The sequence below is a fragment of the Musca vetustissima genome, unplaced genomic scaffold (assembly GCF_032173495.1).
Source record: "Musca vetustissima isolate MV318-11 ecotype Yass unplaced genomic scaffold, APGP_CSIRO_Mvet_v1 utg103416, whole genome shotgun sequence".
In the NCBI taxonomy this organism is placed as follows: domain Eukaryota; kingdom Metazoa; phylum Arthropoda; class Insecta; order Diptera; family Muscidae; genus Musca; species Musca vetustissima.
Genome location: NW_026873696.1, coordinates 40,600 through 61,102, shown reverse-complemented (window position 1 = coordinate 61,102; position 20,503 = coordinate 40,600). Strand labels below are relative to the sequence as shown.

The following is a 20,503-nucleotide window of genomic DNA, read 5'->3' as shown; positions in this document are numbered from 1 at the left end:
GTCATATCTCGACTGGAGAACGAGATCGGGCTAAATAATAAGCATGCCTATTTTGATAAGGACCGGTCAATATTTAGCGGGTTAAATGGACCCTAACTTTTGTGTGAAAAATTACAAAATTTTTATTCTATGGCGTATATATTTGTCCCTGAAGATAGTATATCCAAGAGGAGTGGTTGACCATTAAATTGATACCAATTATATGGTCTTATATGTGGGAGTTACACTTAAATATTTACAGGTGCTTACATACTGAGATAATATTTAGTAACCCATTACCACACTAGAGGGCAGAAATATAGCGCTGATCGCTTTGAAATTTTCCATGAGAAATAAAGAAAAATTCTTCTTTTCGAATGCGGCCATGGTTACAGCTCACTGTAAAAAAACTACGGACCTATGAAAACATTTTTTCGGAAAATCGACTATTTTCAACTGATATCTTAGTTTAAAAAAAAATTTCACCAATTGGGATTATTGCAGTTTCAGCTTTCGCTCTCACATAGCACTTTCAGAATAAATCGGCTATATCTTCAAAAGCTTTTTTTCAATTATTACTAAAAATTTTTAAGTATGTAGTTAAAGTTTCAATCATTTAAAAAGGGGTCCCTTAAATATTATCATAAAAAATAATATGTAGGGGAGAGGGGGGCACCTTCGAACAGCGCTCATAAAATCTTGGTTTAAATTTTTTCCGACCCGTTACCACATTTTTGTATATGGCAATCTTGTTCTTTATCTGCGTAAACCACTTTGGCTAGCTTTTTCAGTTGCCGACAAATTGTACATGGGTGACCATGTTTTCGCAGTGTAATTGTAAACTTTTATTCTTTTGGTTGTAAGGGCGCAGGAAGAAAAGTTATTATACATTTCCGTAAAATGCCACGGGTGGGGTACCTTTGAACATGCCCATTCAATTCGAGTAAAAAGCGGAGTTTTTAACTTTTGGCTTCGATTTCTCAAAATTTCAAATGGGATAATAAGACTACGAAATTAACTGTATTTTTCACCATATTCATATTCATTTTTGTTTTTATGTTATTTTATGTTTTAATGAATTTTGATCTGAATTTTTTAATTTTCGAAAATTTTTGTATATTGTCAGCTAAAATGCAAAAAGGCGTAACTAACAAAAAATTAAATATTGGCTTTTTGAATGAATATTGTGAATGTCAATAAACTACATGTGCTGACAAAGTTTTACACGTCTGCGGTCAAAAAAGGAGCTTCTATTAACAAAAAAAAAAAAAAAACAAAAAGTCGTAACTACAAGTGGGTTTATTTGATAAATGCAAAAAGGCGTAACTAACAAAAAATTCACGTTTTACTTAATTGTTATGACTGCCATTAAACTAAATAACTAAATTTGTTAATGATTATAGTCTATTATTCGTCATATGCAATATCACCCTGCCGGGCATACTTTTTCATTTCACATGACATGTTTATAGTTTTCATTCAAAACAGTTTGTTGCTTCTCCTACACAATTACGCTTTTGTTAGTTACGCATTTTTGCATTTTAGATAAAGATATATTTTTAATAAATAAATGCATTTCTGATATGTTTGAATAAAATACATTTATATTTTAACATAAACACCGTAAAAAACCAAGCCGTTCAAAAATGTCAAGCCTTGTTCAAAGGTGCCCCCCTGGGGTGGCAGTTTTGAACACTTTGACTTCCTCCCTTAAAACAGCAATAAAATATTTATATCATATGTATATTCATTGTAAAGGTTATATATGTACCTATTAATTAAAATTTATAAGAAACCAAAAATTATAATATACAAAATTTTATGAGGCTTGAAAGAAAAAAGTGTTCAAAGGTGCCCCTCTCTCCCCTACTTTTTTATTTTTTTTTTTCGAATAACTTAAGTTTTATCATATAAACTATTGAATTGCAGATTATGATTAATTAATTTTTTGTTGTTGTTTTTCTTTAGCGCCTTCCTCTTCATCGGCCCAAAATTTTATGGATTCCATTGTAATGCCAGTTTTATCCACCTCGCTCAACACAACATCACTAAATTACAACTCAAACACTCTACCAATGCGATCATCCAGCTCGCATGCATCACAACTGCAGCATCAGAGCCAACATAATTTACAACATTCGCACCTGCATCATCACCAGCCATCATCACACCATTCCAACGGCACCAATCAACATCAACAACAGTTTCAGCAACAGACAGCACAGCACTCGTCACATCATCAACAGTTGCAGAATCATCATCAGCAGCAGCAACAACTGCCCTTCATACCCATACAAAAACATTTGAATCCTTGCAGTGGTATCAACACTCTACCCATCTCATTCGCAAATTGCCATGCTCGACCTAACGGTAACGCCCATCAAAATATTAATTATCGATCGAACCAATATGCCAATCAACTACACCCTACTATAAATACCAATGGTAGCTTTGGTGGAAACATTCCTGGCGTGATTGAGAGCTTTCCATCTGGAGGTCAGACAAAACAGCCGCATGAGTTGGATGATCTAATTCATCTCTCGGGGCCATTAACTGAGGATGCTGTAATGCGAACATTGCAGGCTCGTTTTCATGACAATTGCTATTTTGTAAGTATTTATAATATTTATGTATATTTTACTAAAATGATAAATTTACATAGCCAGACAAATGTACAGATTTGTAATAGGGAGTGAGATACAAAGGGAAAATGTCTTCGTACCAAGATACACATACATATGTGGCCCCTACATTTTGAAGAACCATAAATCACAATCACATACCATATCAATGGATATATTCTCCAATTTTTAGTTTGTTTAATTTAAGTTTTAGAAGAACTCACGGAGAGGAAGATTTTGGATATCGTACTCCACTTATAAATATATCCTCGAATAATTCGGATTAGTGCCAACCATAATTTCTAATATAGCATAATAAAATTTATTTTCGTTATGATAATTAAAACCTATATTATGAATAGGTGGTTTATTGTATCCAAATATCAAAATAATTTTATGTAGAAAAACAAAAAATGTTCTCGCTCAGTTATCATAGACTCAACATCCAAAGTTCAGGCGTAAATTACCCAAGATAGACGACATCATTACGAGAAATGATAACTTTATTTCAGGTGGCAGGGAACAGAAGATTTTTCATGAACTCACACACTGTGAAGTGGGAATCGAACCCACTAACTTCTGATTGTAAAGTCGGCATGCTACCATCCGACCTACTCGCCACATTTTAGCAGCCTCACAACAGCTTTTATGAATTTGTGGCTATAAATAGAACAAAACATGGTGAATACGAACAAATTTATTTTATACGAAACATTTTCACGGTGATCATCTTATATACCGATATCAACATTGTAGAGTTTGATATGGAGAGTTTTTTTATTCTACTTGAGTTAATTTCACCAATGTCCCACAACGATTGCACTATGTATTATGTCTCGACTAAATACAATAACAGGGTGTGATTCGTGCGCATTTTGAACTGTGTAAATTCAGAAACCTCAATTAATGTTGGGTAACGTATGTTTTTCTTACAAGAATATAAAGTTGAACATTTTCAACAATGACAGAAAGCTTGTATAGTATTATAATATTGAACCGAGACCCCATAAAGATTAAAAATTCTTGATCGGAATAAAATTCCATGCCGATTTAGTCATGTCAGTCTGCTCGTATTTTTAAATCAGTATAGAGCTCACAATATTTAAGTAGAGCATTGAAATTTTGTACATTGCCACTACTCCTGATGTTTGGTATTGAGAATGGATTTTTAGGATAGCTCCCATATAACGATACCTTCATATTTGGTATTTTCAAGGTTTTAGGCAAATGTGTTCAATAGTGAACCCAGTTTACTTTCATCGGCAAAAATAACAGATTTTCAAAATGAAAAATCCCTTTTGCGTGCTCCTGAATAAACTTCAATCGGATTTTCCTGTTTTTGGGGTTTATGAATGGATAATATTGAGTATTTCCCCTATTTTCCGATGAATTTTGCTAGCTCAGCATGATAAAGGACTAATTTTCTCACGGCAATCGTTGTGTGACGTTCCATTCTAACAATAGCTATCCAATAATTATTTTTATACCCTCCACGATAGTATGGAAGGTACCATATAACGGTACCTCCCAATTTTCGGTATTTTAGCGTTCTTGAGCGGGTTTTCAACCCAATACGTTGAAATCTGGTACATTGGGTTTTTATTGGGTCTCCACAAAAGATTATAAATATAGGTCCAATTTTTCTGGTAGCCCCCATATAACGGTACCTCCTAATTTTCAGTATTTTGGGAGTTTTGATCGTATTTTTCCACCGAATTGGCTGTATTTTAGTATTTTGACTTCTTAATAGGTACCAAATCTCTTCACAAAAGGGTACCCCCAATTTTCGGTATTTTAGGATTCTTTAGCGCATTTTACAACCGAATTTGGTATTTCGTTGTCGTATATGGTAACACATATCCCTATCAAAAATTTTTAATATTCGCCCCCTTTTTGAGGTCGTCCCCATATAACCCCCTTTTATATTAAAATTGTTATATGACTTCTTCCGTGTTTGGGTTTGGTTCTAAGACTCTGTTGTAATCATTTCATCTGCGGAAGATACGAAAAAAACTAGAACATAAGGTTCGATAATTATCCTTATATATATATATATATATTCATATACATGAAAAGTAACCCGCATTTAGGCCTAGCCCCTTTATATATATATATATATATATATATATATATATTCATATACATGAAAAGTAACCCGCATTTAGGCCTAGCCCCTTTGTGGGAGGTACCAGAAGAAGTGGACCGATTCCCCATGTTCGAACTTGAACTAATTTTGGAAGAAATAAAGTTTGGAAGAAATCAAAATTATTTGAAACAAATGTGCTCCAAAGAAATATGGGGTCTATGACCAATATTTAGAACCATAATCGGTTTTGTAGAAATGCCGGTATAGGTACATTTTGGTATGTTCCCTATATTTTTATTTCAATTACCTGTCAGTATATCTATGGTGGAGGGTATCCAAAGTTCGGCCCGGCCGAACTTAACGCTTTTTCACTTGTTTATATTGAATTTATATAAAAGTTGCCAATTTTATTTCATTAATTTAAAGTTAGGGTATTCATGTTTACATATTGCTCCTTCGCTGCAAGACAGGCGTAACTCATAAAACGTGGTTTTCGAGTTAATGATGTACGATTGTTCGCTATAATAGACCTCATATTGTGTAAAAAATTCATATAAATATCTCTTACACACTCTAAATGAGAAACTGTATAAGTTCCTCTGTCCCATATCTTTTTTTTTTTTTTTTTTTTTGAGTTATGCCTATCTTGCAGCAAATGAGCGATATGAAAAAGAATATTCATTAATTAACACGAACTTATGCCAAAACCAAGTGAATATTTTTGATTGTGAGTCACTGTACATATACAGAAAATAATCCATATAGGTCCATGTTTTCACATAGCCCCCTATAAGCGTAGCGTTCCTTTGTCAGTATTTTGAAGAATTTAGCTACATTTTCCGATTGTTGTGGCTGTAGTTTTCCTGGATATTGAAGGGTAAAAGAAATTTTGTTTCGGAAAATAGTGTATTTAAGTTTTGACATAGTCCCCACATAAAAGTTGTGCTCCATTTTCGGTATTAATAAGTTTTCGACCGAATTTCAAATCGAGTTAGCATTAATTTGACATATCGGATTCCTAATAAATAATGAACATCATCCCAAAAACTAATTAAAAATAGGCAATATTAAAGATGTTCCTATGAAATTTTTCATATACTTTGTTACTTCTCCTAACCGTATTGATTATTCGAAAATTTTTTTTTTAATATAAGTCCATATTCTTACATAGCCCATATACAGGTATCTCCCTATTTTACATATGCCGATGGTCCAAGCTACATTTTAATACCGAAGCGGCTGTATCCATATTAAAGGAATGTTATGGTCCGTTCGAACTTTACAAAACTCAAAAATTTCGTAATATGGATAAGGAAATCAAATTCGAAAAAGTATCCCGAATTTAGAATTTTCGATGAACAAGAACCTTAAAAACACCAAAATTGGGTTTATGGTGATGACTCGGAATTCTGTGGCTATTGTATCATATTTACGGTTTCCGTTTATTAAAAAGTAATGTTAGAATATTCAGAACTTTGTAAATAGTCCAAATTCAAGAAACCACAAGACATAAGTACAATAAACATTTTTAAATTACTTTTATTTTTGACTTTTTGAAAAAAAAAATAAATCCAAACAGACATTTTTTCTTCATGAGCTCGTCTATACTATAATTGCAATAACAAAATATTAAAAAACATTAACTATTTAATTTAATATTGTGTGTTTTAGACAAATGTCGGCCCAATATTGCTGTCCATAAATCCATATCTTCATGTCGGCAATCCCTTGACACTTACATCCACCCGAGCATTCCCGTTGGCACCCCAACTGCGTAAAATTGTCCAGGAAGCCGTACGTCAACAGGCCGAAACAGGTTATCCACAAGCCATTATTTTATCCGGAACATCGGGTGCTGGTAAAACACATTGTTCTATGCTATTACTTCGTCAACTATTTGCCGTCGCCGGTGGTGGACCAGAAACGGATGCCTTTAAACATTTGGCAGCCGCATTTACAGTATTACGTTCCTTAGGCTCAGCCAAGACCACAACAAATTCCGAATCCAGTCGCATTGGTCAATTTATTGAAGTACAAGTAACCGATGGTGCTCTGTATCGGACTAAAATTCATTGTTACTTTTTAGACCAGACACGAGTGATACGACCACTGCCAAAAGAGAAAAACTATCATATTTTTTATCAAATGCTTGCCGGCCTCAGTCGGGAAGAACGTGTGAAATTAAATTTGGAGGGATATTCACCGTTAAATTTGCGTTACTTACAAAACGGTGATGTGGTACAAAACGAACAAGAAGATTCGATACGCTTTCAAGCATGGAAGACTTGTTTGGGTATATTGGGTATACCATTTTTGGATGTGGTTCGTGTGTTGGCCGCTGTTCTACTATTGGGAAATGTACAATTTATCGATGGTCAGGTAAGTGTTAAAACTATTTCATAAATTTAATTTGTGTATTGGAATTCCATACGGCATTTGAAAAATGAAATCTGTAAAATTACAATACTAATAAATTGGTGATTCTGTATTTGTGGTGCAAATATGTACTAAAAATGCTATTATTTTTTTATTCACAGAGTCTAGAGGTTGATGTCAAGGGTGAAACTGAATTAAATGCCGTGGCCAGTTTACTGGGTGTTCCACCAGCGGCCCTGTTTCGTGGTCTAACAGTGAGGTGAGTTCAATTATAACACTTTACCATTGTGTGGTTCTTGTCATGGATTTCGTTTCATAATTGAATTATAACACATTAGTATTTGGTGAATCTGTTGTGGTGGGATATTAAAAGACATCACGGTTGTCCATTTGACGTGAATGTTGTGTAGTGTGAAATTTTTGGTGAATTTGAGGTGAATGTTGTGTGGCGAGAAATTTTATGACACCTTATTTCACTTATAGATGCAATTATTTGTTTAAATAAAATAAATTTATAATTTTAGTTCCTTTGGCTAGATTTTTATTTGGTAATTTTTTTATTGGTTAAGTTTTTGAGAAACTAATAATGGCAACTCATTTTGATTTGTCAAATAAAATAAAAAATAATTTCCATACAATTTTTATACCCTACACAATTATGTTGTCAGGGTATTATAGCTTTGTGCAGCCCCAAGAGTTTGTAACGCCGCGAAATATTGGTCCTAGACCCACCTTTAAGTATGCCGATCGTCATATCTCGACTAGCTGAGTTGATCTAGACATGTGTGTCCTCCGTCTGTCCATTATAATTTGTAAACACGATACAGGCCACAGTTATAGACCAATCTTCAAGAAAATTTGCATGTAGGATGGGTTCAGGCCAATTTAGGTTAATATTTAGGGGATGAAATGGACCAAAACCGTTATTTTTGTCTGATTTTCTGGTCGCTTCAGAGGTCGCATTTATGGCCCAAACATCGCAAAATTTTTCATGGAGGAGCTGATCGGGCCAAAGAATAAGCATGCCTCTTTTCATAAAGATCGGTCAATATTTAGGCGGTCAAATGGACCCTGACTTTTGTGTGAAAAATTACAAAATTTGTATTCTATGGCGTATATAGTTACTCCCGAAGGACATAGACCCGAGAAGTTGATAGTATGTCCAAGAGGAGTGGTTGACCTTCAAATTGATACCAATTATATCGTCGTATGTACTCTGATATAGGAGTTACACTGAAATATTTACAGGTGCTAACGTATTCAGATATTATTTAGTAACCCATTACCACACATTACCAATATGGCGCTGATCGCTTTGCAATTTTCCATGAGGATTCAGATATGGTCAAGGGAAACGCCTATCATTTTCGATGATGATCATATAATAATATTGGTATGAAGTGGACCGAAAACTTATTGCCCTAGTTCAGAATATAGGACCACGCAAAATTAGTTTTTCGTGGAAGTTGTGTAAGTTATAATATGGTCGGTCCCGTCCGCCTATACTGCTCCGCTCACTGGTTAAATTTGTTTTTGTCATGTCATTGACATATCTTTTGGCATACATCAGATTCGACACCGCTACAAGCTATCTTATAAACTACATTGCGCTAAACTACTACTGAACATTTTCACTACAAAATTTTGTACAGAATCTCTCCGGAGATCAAGGGATATATGTTAAAAATTTATACGATTTTTTATTTTCCCCTCTAATTCTAAGATTTTTATTCCGTTTTGTATGTTTTAATAGGTCGTCGATTGTTTTTTGTGGGAAATCATTGTTTTTAATAATTGTTTTTGTGGAATTGTTGGTCACTTGTATTGAAATCTCTATGTATAAAATTTATTGCCTTATTTATCTTCACTCTTTGGGGATGATTAGAATAAAAGTTTATTAGTCGTCCAGATGCTGTTGGTATTTGGTACCAATCTAGTTTAAGTGTCTTTTCTGATTATTGCAGCTAGTCATTATTCTCAAATTTATGTTTAAACTGTATGTTTTCGATTTAAATTAATACCCTTATTTTCGACTCCCGTTTTCTTCACTATACTAAATATATCGTACAAATACTCTGTTAGCATCCTTGGTTTTATAGTCATATTTTCTATAGAATCGTCCAATAATTGCACCGATATTACGTCAGTTATGGTTGGTGAACCCTTTCCGTTGTTCATACACCTTGTCTTAAAATATAAAATATTTGGAGTCTATATACAAAGATTCAGTATGTATATAAATAAAAATGTTTTGGTATTCTGGTATAATCTTTCAATATATTAAATTTAATGTTAGATTTTTTTAAGGTTATTATTTCCATTTTCTGGTTAAGTAATTCACCTTTATGAATTTTTTAGGACTCACAATGCACGCGGACAACTGATAAAATCAGTTTGTGACGCCAACATGTCTAACATGACGCGTGATTCCTTGGCAAAGGCTCTCTATTGCCGTACTGTTGCCACAATTGTCAGGAGAGCAAATAGCCTGAAGCGTTTGGGTTCAACATTGGGCACACTAAGTTCAGATTCCAATGAATCGGTACACAATCAAGGCGATATTGCATCACAACATGCTTCCACTATTGGCGGAAATTCCGGCTCCAAATCAATGGCTGCCCTTAACAATGCAGTACGCCATGCCACGGATGGATTCATTGGCATCCTAGATATGTTCGGATTTGAGGAACCCTCACCACATGCTCAACTGGAACATCTGTGTATCAATTTGTGTGCCGAAACAATGCAACATTTTTATAATACTCACATCTTTAAGAGCTCCGTTGAATCATGTCGGGATGAGGGAATCGTTTGCGATACCGAAGTGGATTATGTGGATAATGTTCCATGCATCGATTTGATATCTTCGTTGCGCACTGGACTGCTGAGTATGTTGGATGCGGAATGTGCCGCCCGCGGTACTGCTGAGAGTTATGTGTGTAAAATAAAGGTGCAACATCGTAATTCACCTAGATTGGAAATCAAGCACACCACTGAACCTCATGATCCACGAATGTTCATGATACGTCATTTTGCCGGTCGAGTGGAATACGATGCAACAGATTTTCTGGATACAAATCGTGATGTAGTACCCGACGATTTGGTTGCGGTATTTTATAAGCATACGTGTAACTTTGGTTTTGCCACACATCTTTTTGGATCCGAACTGAAGGCGCTGTATGCCTTGCAAAGTGTCCCCCGTGGTTTAAGTTTCCGCATAGCTCCAACATCACACACAGATCTACTGAATGGTGACGAACCGGTATCAACCTTAACTCAAGACTTCCACACACGTTTGGACAACCTTTTACGTACTCTGGTACATGCCCGCCCACATTTTGTACGATGCATCCGCAGCAATTCGATGGAAGCAGTTGGTTGTTTTGAACGCATGACAGTTGTCAAACAAATACGCTCTCTACAAGTCCTTGAAACGGTCAACCTTATGGCTTCGGGATTTCCCCATCGTATGCGCTTTAAACAGTTCAATGCACGCTACCGTATGTTGGCGCCATTCCATTTGATACGTCGAAACGAGGATAAAATGGAAGAATGTTGCAATATAATATTGCAACATGCTATGGAAAATCCTCCCGTTGTTGAGGGTTCCGTTACATTGGGCTGGGCACCGGGAAAACGTCATGTCTTCTTAAGCGAAGGAATTCGCCAACATTTGGAACATTTACGTACGGAAATACGTAACAAGAGTGCAACACTGATTCAGGCCACATGGCGTGGTTGGCAGTGGCGGAAGAAAATGGGTGGTGTTAATCATCGAGTAATCAATAATGGAACTGGTGGGCTTATGACATCTCCATCGGCTAAGCTTAATAAATTGCATGGACACAATGGTATAAATAGTGGAGGTAAGAAATATTATGGTAACTTACTTTAATGGTGGTATATTACATTTGTTATTTGAGTTCAATCAATTGAGGACCCAATATAATTTTTAAGGATTTAGGATGTCCAGGTCAAAGCATGGCCTATAATCAAGGCCTACCGGGGGCCAAGTAATGTCTAAGTCTTCTTTTGCTGTCATTTTAGTCTTTAAATTAGTATTTATGCTAAGAACAAGAAGAAAAAATGACAAACGTAGTCTTTCAAATTCTATGACTTTGGTTTACTCTTTTCCGGAAATGCCCATATGTATCTGTGGTATATAATAGAAAATAAAATCAATCAGTTTTTTGATGCAGCGAGTTTTGTCGCGTCTTGTTGATTACGTTGTCTAGAGTCACAATTGCAGAAAACATATCGTCATCCGTTTCTTTGCCTGCAATAGTGACATTGTCGTCAAAGGGAACGTATTCGTCGAAGCTGATATGATTTTCTCCATCTTGAGGTACGCGTTTCCATTCGGCTACTTTGGGTTCAATACATGGTTCTTCACTTACTAATATGGTCCTTTGTCGAAAACAGGTCTGAATCGTGGATTGGCTAACATTTTTCCAGGCTTTGTTCATCGCGTGCAAGATTGTAATTTTGTGTTCATTTTTATCTTCAATGCAGTCTAAGAGTTGCATTAAGACTTCATTGTGATAGAAAGATTTAATTGTTTATGAGTGGCTGAAGCAGAGATTTAGGCTGACTATTTTGTTATTTACCATATTACCAAACAAAATGCCTGTCATCCACGAATATTTGTTCGGACGATAGTCCATAGGAAATTAATTAATATTTTTAAAGAATCTTGGGTTCGCTGACTTTCCGATCATTAAAGGTTTCCACTTTTCAGTGCCATCCATATTAGCAGCAAACAAAAATGTGATTCTGTCCTTACTTGTTTTACCATTATGGCACGTATCATACTTGAAACACATTGTTCTGTCACGAAGGCATTTAAAAAACAGCCCCGTAAAATATTTTAGGGTTCATAGTTTTTAATCAAGTCCCTAGCGCTTTTACGAATTATCGAAGGGGACCGAAATATATGGGATTTTTAAGAATTATCACGATATTTCCTAGGGACCGGTATTTTGTTACGCATAAGCACTGTACATGCTAAACAAACGATATTGAAATGACACAGAGATTCTAATATAACTCTATATCCTGAATTTATAATAACTCCATTTTTTGTTTTCAAATATTTTTACATAAAGCGTTTCCAAATAATATATGTTTTCTTATTAGAATATGTTTTCACTTCATTAAGACGTCATCACTTGATGCGTACATGGCATCTGCAAATGTATGGAATTTTTCTCCCATAAATAACTTCAATTTGTCATTATTTATAGTGATTTTTAATGTTATTTTCTGTTCTTCCTCTATTATCTGCAAGTTTTAGCCACAATGCCAACACGAGGAACAACATCGACAACAATTACAGCGAATGCTTCGATTGGCGTCAATGCATTATCAGCATCGTTGCCGCGCTTATCGGCCAAAACCACAAATCCTGCAGGAACAGGAGGAAGCAATGTCACGAGACCAAGACCACAGCCAATTGCTGGTACTCCGCCACCAGATCCAAATGAAAAATGTGACACAAAGATAATACAACAAACATGTAGCCTTTTCGGATTAGATTTGGTAAGTAACGAGGACGTGTATATTGTTACTGGTCATGACATAAAATGACCTCTTTCCCTTAAGAATGAATACATTGGTAAATATTGACTGGTGTGGACAATGCATCGCACAACAATAGATTGAAGTCGCATTGAGGTTGTATTTTAAATTATTTTATTTATAGATTAAGTTTATGGAACTTACAAAAAAATGTCTCAAGAATATTTACTATATGTTTTAAATCTATATTAAAGTGGCATTTAATGTCACATAGATTCTGTATTCCCTTTTACATAAAATATCTAAAAAAAAACTATTCGACATTAAAATGTGCTAAATGAAGCCGAAGTTATCCCGTTAAATAATTTTGGAATAAATTGCAATGTACCAACAAATCTATCAATTTGTGACTGAACATGTTACGCATTCTGATAAAAGTTAATACTCTGTTGGATATCGTTTTTGTTTTTATTAGCCTCTACTACATCGTTTTAAATCGTGTGGTCGAAAAAGTAGTATCTTTGAGATTATCCAATTATTTGAATACCAATTCCGGATAAAAGTTCTGTATTGCGTGCTACAAACGAATGCAAAAACATTACCACATATATTTCCTAATACGAGACTTAAAGTCATGGGTGGTCACTTAGAACTTAATTTTGCTCCAAAAAATGCTCACGCCAATCTTGGTTGGTCAGCAGGTAATATGTACATTGTATCATATTTTTGAGGATGATCGAACAGCATACGTAATGCACCCTTTGGTACACGTATTCCCTTCTGGAAAAATTCTAAACTTTTTTATATGACACAATTTGTTTGGACATAATTTCATCCATTCTGTCCAATATAGTCATCAGGGGTTTCTGTGTCCTTTACTGTTGGTTGATTATATGGATTAATTTAAATACATATATTGTAAAATGACAGATTGACATAAAATGCCAGAGCATTTTCTTGACTATCAATATGAGACTTGTTCCTGTTTTGCTTTACTCTTTCGATTATTCTTGCCCCTGTTGGCATCTTTTATCACGAGGCAATCTACTTTGTAACTGGTGCATCGGGCAGATAATCCAATACTTTTCTTGACAGGACCTGTTATTGGGCCAGTGCTGATATATTCTTCATTATCAATATCTTTTTACATATAATGATTATATAGGTTTTTCCTCTTTTGGAGTATAAGTATAGAAGGTATATTTTAATTCTTTCAATACTTTCTTATTTTTAATTATGTTATTGTATTGTGTTGTATCCAGGGTTTGCTCTCCAGTCGTATCTTTGATGCCTTCTGTGATAAAACATGAGGCGGTTATCGTCATACAAAAGACCCTCATCGCGTAGCTTTAATAAAGCTGCAGGAGGCAAGTACCTCCTGGGGAGAAGGTCTAATAGGTCCCCGTTTAATTGAAGGATATCATTAACTAGCATATTATCGATGAATTCACACGATTGCAGGAACTTAAGAGCTCCTTGCATCATATATGGATCGATGCGTTTGAATTTAACGTCTCCTTTCCATCTGGGTTACTATCGGCCTAACTACCTGCTGATAAATTAGTAATTTTACCTCGTTTGAGAGAGCTCCTCTCAAGGCGAACGTTTTCGTGTACCCATGGAACACTTTTTTGGCCTTGGACAGGATGAAGTCCACATGGCGACAAAACTCAATTTTTTTGTCAAACATTACACCCAGGTATTTCATCCCGTTCGAGACCGGAATAGTGTTAGTCCCTATTTGTATACTGGGTATATGTCTACTCAGGTTGGTGAGAGAGGCTTTGGGTTTGCCATTAAAGCAAACACAAACACACCTTTCAGGGTTGAGCTTAAAACCTTATTTATCGAAATAAACAAAGTGGCCATATAGTCATTCGATGGTGTTAGCTCTTTTCCCCCTAAGAGCCAACAATATGTCATCAGCATATACAAGTGCCAGTCCTCATTCAGGTGGTCCAGGAATATCGCTGATGAAAAGGTTGAATAACACAGGCCCCTGAAGAGAACCTTGCCCCTGCTATGATCTGTCTTTGTTTAGAGACCCTTCACCGACTTTCATCTTGAATACTCTGCCTTCCAAAAAACTAGCTACCATCCTACGCATCTGAGCGTCGAAACCGAATGACTGCATTTTATATAAAATGCCGTTGTGCTAAACAGAATCGAAGACTTTGGAGAAGTCAAGGCTGACAGCAATTGAGCCTTGAAATAGCTTAAGACCCTCAGATTATTCTTGCCCTTGTTGGCATCTTTTATCACGAGGCAATCTACTTTGTAACTGGTGCATCGGGCAGATAATCCAATACTTTTCTCGACAGGACCTGTTATTGGGCCAGTGCTGATATATTCTTCGTTATCTATATCTTTTTACATATAATGATATAGGTTTTTCCTCTTTTGGAGTATAAGTATAGAAGGTATATTATAATTCTTTCTTATTTTTAATGGGGTTATTGTATTGTGTTGTATCCAGGGTTTGCTCTCCAGTCGTATCTTTGGTGCCTTCTGTGATAAAACATGAAGCGGTTATCGTCATACAAAAGGCCATCATCGCGTAGCTTTAATAAAGCTGCAGGAGGCAAGTACCTCCTGGCGAGAAGGTCTAATAGGTCCCCGTTTAATTGGAGGATATCATTAACTAGCCTATTGTCGATGAATTCACACGATTGCAGAAACTTAAGAGCTCCTTGCATCATATATGCATCGATGCGTTTGAATTTAACGTCTCCTTTCCATCTGGGAAGAGGATAAATTGAACTAAGCAGCGAACGAATAGGTTACTATCGGCCTAACTACCTGCTGATAAATTAGTAATTTTACCTCGTTTGAGAGAGCTCCTCTCAATGCGAACTTTTTCGTGTACCCATGGAACACTTTTTTGGCCTTGGACAGGATGAAGTCCACATGGCGACAAAACTCAATTTTTTGTCAAACATTACACCCAGGTATTTCATCCCGTCCGAGACCGGAATAGTGTTAATCCCTATTTGTATACTGGGTATATGTCTCCTCAGGTTGGTGAGAGAGGCTTTGGGTTTGCCATTGAAGCAAACACAAACACACTTTTCAGGGTTGAGCTTATACCCCTATTTATCGAAATAAACAGACAAAGTGGTCATATAGTCATTCGATGGTGTTAGCTCTTTTCCCCCTAAGAGCCAACAATATGTCATCAGCATATACAAGTAGCAGTCCTCATTCAGGTGGTCCAGGAATATCGCTGATGAAAAGGTTGAATAACACAGGCCCCTGAAGAGAACCTTGCGGGACTCCTGCTATGATCTGTATTTGTTTAGAGACCCTTCACCGACTTTCATCTTGAATACTCTGCCTTCCAAAAAACTAGCTACCATCCTACGCATCTGAGCGTTGAAACCGAATGACTGCATTTTATATAAAATGCCGTTGTGCTAAACAGAATCGAAGACTTTGGAGAAGTCAAGGCTGACAGCAATTGAGCCTTGAAATAGCTTAAAACCATCAGACACATATGTGGAGAATACGGACAAGGCATGTGTTGTTGAGTGGTGAAGTTTGAAATCAAATTGACATTCGCGCAAAATGTGGTTTTTGTCAATGAAGGCATTAATTTTCTTATGTATTAGGTTCTCTAATATTTTCCCAAACGGGGAGAGAAAAGAAATTGGCCGATAGTTTGCCGCATATTTTTGGGTCAGAATTGGGTTTTAGAATTGGTACGATCAGAGTCTCTTTCCACGCTGATGGAAAATATCCAATATTAAAGTAATAATTTTATAAAATTATTAAAAAATGTGGAAATTGTCTTACCAGCCTTTTTTACAGCTACATCCGGAATCCCATCAATACCATTAGACTTACGGAGGGTCTATTAGCGATCGCTGTTGACACCATATTTTCACTAACAAGTCCATTTTGCACCCACATGGATTCATTGTTAATTACTGAGCCGTCCGCTGAAAAGATTTCGGAAAACTCAACTAAGGGTTTCCGATCAGCAATTCCATCCACAACCTCTGAAACAAGGCTGTGAAAGGAATTTCCCCCCAACCTTCCTCAATATGATGAGATACCCGCATTTGATCAGCGAAAAGCTCAGCTTTTAGTAGGTCATCTGTAATAGATGTTCCGTTATTATCACAAATGTCATTAATTGGACTTCGGTGTGATAGCCCTGCAGCTCTTTTGAAGCTTCCGTAAGTCTTGGGGCTTACTTCAATGCCCTCCAGATATGATTTGTATCTTTCTCTTTCAAAATTGGAGACTAATTGGTTGATGATTGCTGTAAGATTCCGGATGTCAGCTTTTAGTACTGCATATCTGTCCGGATATAATGTACTTCGCAACGTAAGTTTCATCCTTTTGCGTTCTTGCATAAAACGAATAATATTTCGTGACAATTCTTCTAGTAATGGGTTACGGCATTAAATTTTTGGTACTGACAATTTAATTGCGTTTTGAAAAGTGGAGGTAAGTCCTTCAATACAAGAATCTATTTCTGCTACATTTACATTTCTATTTATTGGCAGAAAATTATTACCAATATTATTTTCAATTTCCCTCCTAAATCTACGAATATTGATCCTATCGAAATTGAAATAGGATTGCGCCTCAGCGGATTCAGTGCTGCCAACAAACATTTTCATCTCGACAGCCATATGATCGGACTTAAAGTAATGTGTTGGCAACAAACGAGAGTAATACATGGTGATATTAAAAAATAGTCAATAAAATATCCGTCTGTTCTGTTAGGCCTAGTTGTTGGCTTTGACGTTGGGCATAAGCATAGTGTTGGCCAGTTTAATAGATAATTATATAATCTATTCCTCTACGGTTTGTGACAAAACCCCCCAATCCGGATGCTTCGCATTCAGGTCGCAACCAATGATAATTTCATTGTTTGAACCTAAATGTACGATTTCATCCAGATGGGTGGGGTAAAGTTGCTCCTGTGGTTGAAGGTACATGGACACAAAAATTATGTTTGAACCATTAGGTCTAAAAATCCTGGCGCAGCAGGATTCAATGTTGCCGGTTTTTATACTAAAAAGGATAACAGTACCCCCTCTACACTGCATATAAATTGTGTATCCATCAATGCAAAATCTATGTCAGTTATTAAGTTTGTGCTTAGCTATGACAAAACATCGTTGAATTCGTCCAAATCTATAAGTAGTTCAGCTAAACTTTGTCCAAAGTAGGATTTATAATGTAATCCTTATATCAGCCGTATTTGGCGTTTTATTTAGGTTTATTGAGGTTAGTGTTGGCCCCGAATTAATAAGCAAGGATGAACGAATAATAAATGAGAACGGAATTCCATTACGAACTTCAGGCAACCTTCGCTTTCTTGAGTGCCTATTTTTTCAGCCCTATTTTGGAGTGTAGCCTGAATCCTAGGGCATTCTTTGGAATTAGCTGGGTGACCTTCAGCACCACAGTTTGCACATTTCAAAATAAATTTCTTGGCTTCATCTTCTGGCAATTTTTCTAAAATTTTCTTGCTAGGGATTAAACATTTGCCAGGTCCATGGTCCTACGAGCATTTCACACATTTGTATGTCATACCGCAGTTATGTGACACGTGGCCTGGCCTTTGACAATTGTGGCATAGGGTATTGTTCCGCCCTTTGTCTTTTACAAATGTGACGTCATTGTGTATAATTTTCTTTAATTTATAAAATCTCATATCTGTGGATCTTCCTAATTTAAAGATCCATTTGTCATCAGCAATACAGTAGCAATTAAGTAGATTGGGCATGAGAAGGACATGAAATCTTCAATGCTATGTTTAGAGTATAGATGCGATAGTCCACTGGCTACCATAGAAATTGGCACCGAAGGTTTAGGAGTGTGAATATGGAATTTGTAACTCCTTTCCTTTAATAAATGGAAGTTCTCCAATCCGTTTATCCTCAGGGACATAAGGTTGGTTGTTAACATTTTATAGAAAAGTTTTCCCTACTAATGTATCTATCCAATATAGTAGTAATTTCTACAAAGCCTACACCTTGTAATTTTCATAGAAAATCCACAGTTTACATGACTTCTCTATCAGAATTGCTCGTAATGAAATCATTGTGCAAGTCGCATTCGAGAGTTTCAAAGAAGGATGAGTAGCAAATTTTATCGTCTGTCGTCATGTATTTTTTTGGTCAGTGAAGTTATACAATTGCTACAGGTGATTATAAGCTCTAGGCCCAACAGCATGCAGACCAATAGCGGTGGATATATCGTTCCATAGCCATAAAATTAAATCTTCAAATTATTTATTTTGACTGGAATATCAGACTTTTGATTCTCACTGTATTTATTGCAATTTAATTAACAACTTTAAAATTCAATCATAACATACATACATATATTCTTATTTTCAAAAATTCGCTTATACATACTTAATTCACATTCATATGTAAGTATGTGTACAAACCAGCTAATAATTTGTTATTTTGCACTTCTATCCATTTGCAGGAACGTCCGCCACCTGTACCACCATCTCGTAATTACACTATAACTGGTAACACAAAATTAAGCTTTCCACAAACGCGTGTTATGAAAATGAACTTTCCCGAGGACACCATAACAAATCCGCCTACCGAACAATTGAAAAAGGGCGAAAGTGTAAATGTTGTTGGTGCGTCATCATGCCGTGGCCATTTGATTGTCGAACACAAAGGACAAAACTTTCATGTTCCATTCCAATATATGGAACTGCTCAAAGGTATGGGCAACGGTACAACCAACGGAACCAACGTAATCCAAAATGCCAGCAACAACAACAATGGCGGTGGAGCTAACAACAACACTGGTGGCAATAACAACACTACTAATGCAGCCGCAACAAGTGCAGCTGTCAAAATATAACCAAGTGATAATTAACAATGGAGCGTCCGCCCGTTCGTCATCCTATTATGAAACCTCGTGTGAACAAATAAGAGATATGCAATGACTGAGCAAAATGCTTAGAAGCAACACTGCATAGTGAACATAATTGTAATTGAGTAATTTCCGAAAACTTTGTCGCGATGTGTTTGTAACTGCACAAAATTAAATTGCAATGATGGTAAAATTTCGTTGTATTAAAACTCGAAGAAGTATGAAGAAATCGCTCATATTCAAATATCCGATACAAGAGTTCATCGAAACCACCATATGAACACAGATGATAAATGATGAGCACATGAATAAATTAAGACTGTAAATATTAAAAGCTACAATATCCTGCATCATATTTTTTTACTCGTATATCTAATTTCTATTGCCAGTAAAAACAGCAACACAAAGTATACTAGTTAATAAGAAAATATACATATTAATCTTAAAAATGTAAACTGGGACATTACAATTGCAAAAACAATTCAAATGTAGAGCTCACTGGAATCGATAGATGGTACTGACATTGTACTGTAATTCGTTCTTTATCGTTCAATTGTTCTTTGAGGCCCACAACGTTACCATAACTGTTGTAACCAATGTGCCTTACTACCACTTTACTACTGTCCTCATCTGATTTCAAATATTTATATATCCTCTTAAATATGGATTTATAATAAGTATTATCGTTTTAGGTAAAGTATTTGAGCATAGATTTTAGTTTCCCCCCATTAAGTGCCAATCTACATAAATAATTGTTTAATAAGTTCAAAAGTTCTTCCATGTATTTTAAGAAATCAGCGAAAAAACTATGGTTTTTATATCGTAGATTTATTACATTTTTAATTTTTTCTTTAATAAACCTTGATTTTCAATGATATCCATTTGAATTTTAAAATACACAGGATAACTATAAGAAACACATTTCGGTAAGTACGAACTAGACATCTGCATGCATGGACAAAAACACCACCCATGAGTCACAAAGTAATGGCTTCTATTTTACATTTTTTTTTAAATGAAGTGCAATGAGTTAGTGTACGATAAACATGAATTGCTTCAAGTATGA

At 35.7% G+C, this 20,503-nt stretch overlaps 1 protein-coding gene across 1 annotated transcript in view; it reads left to right on the top strand.

Moving 5' to 3' along the window:
* LOC133327318 (myosin-G heavy chain) overlaps positions 1 to 19,425 on the top strand; it is a 37,261-nt gene extending 17,836 nt beyond the window's left edge. Inside the window, exons 5-11 of the mRNA XM_061535884.1 lie at positions 1,948 to 2,349; positions 2,476 to 2,588; positions 6,358 to 7,065; positions 7,224 to 7,321; positions 9,421 to 10,928; positions 12,356 to 12,600; positions 19,033 to 19,425. Of these exons, the coding sequence (XP_061391868.1) occupies positions 1,948 to 2,349; positions 2,476 to 2,588; positions 6,358 to 7,065; positions 7,224 to 7,321; positions 9,421 to 10,928; positions 12,356 to 12,600; positions 19,033 to 19,425 (3,467 nt within the window). The remainder of the gene's footprint in view (positions 1 to 1,947; positions 2,350 to 2,475; positions 2,589 to 6,357; positions 7,066 to 7,223; positions 7,322 to 9,420; positions 10,929 to 12,355; positions 12,601 to 19,032) is intronic.
* Positions 19,426 to 20,503: the final 1,078 nt, after the last annotated feature.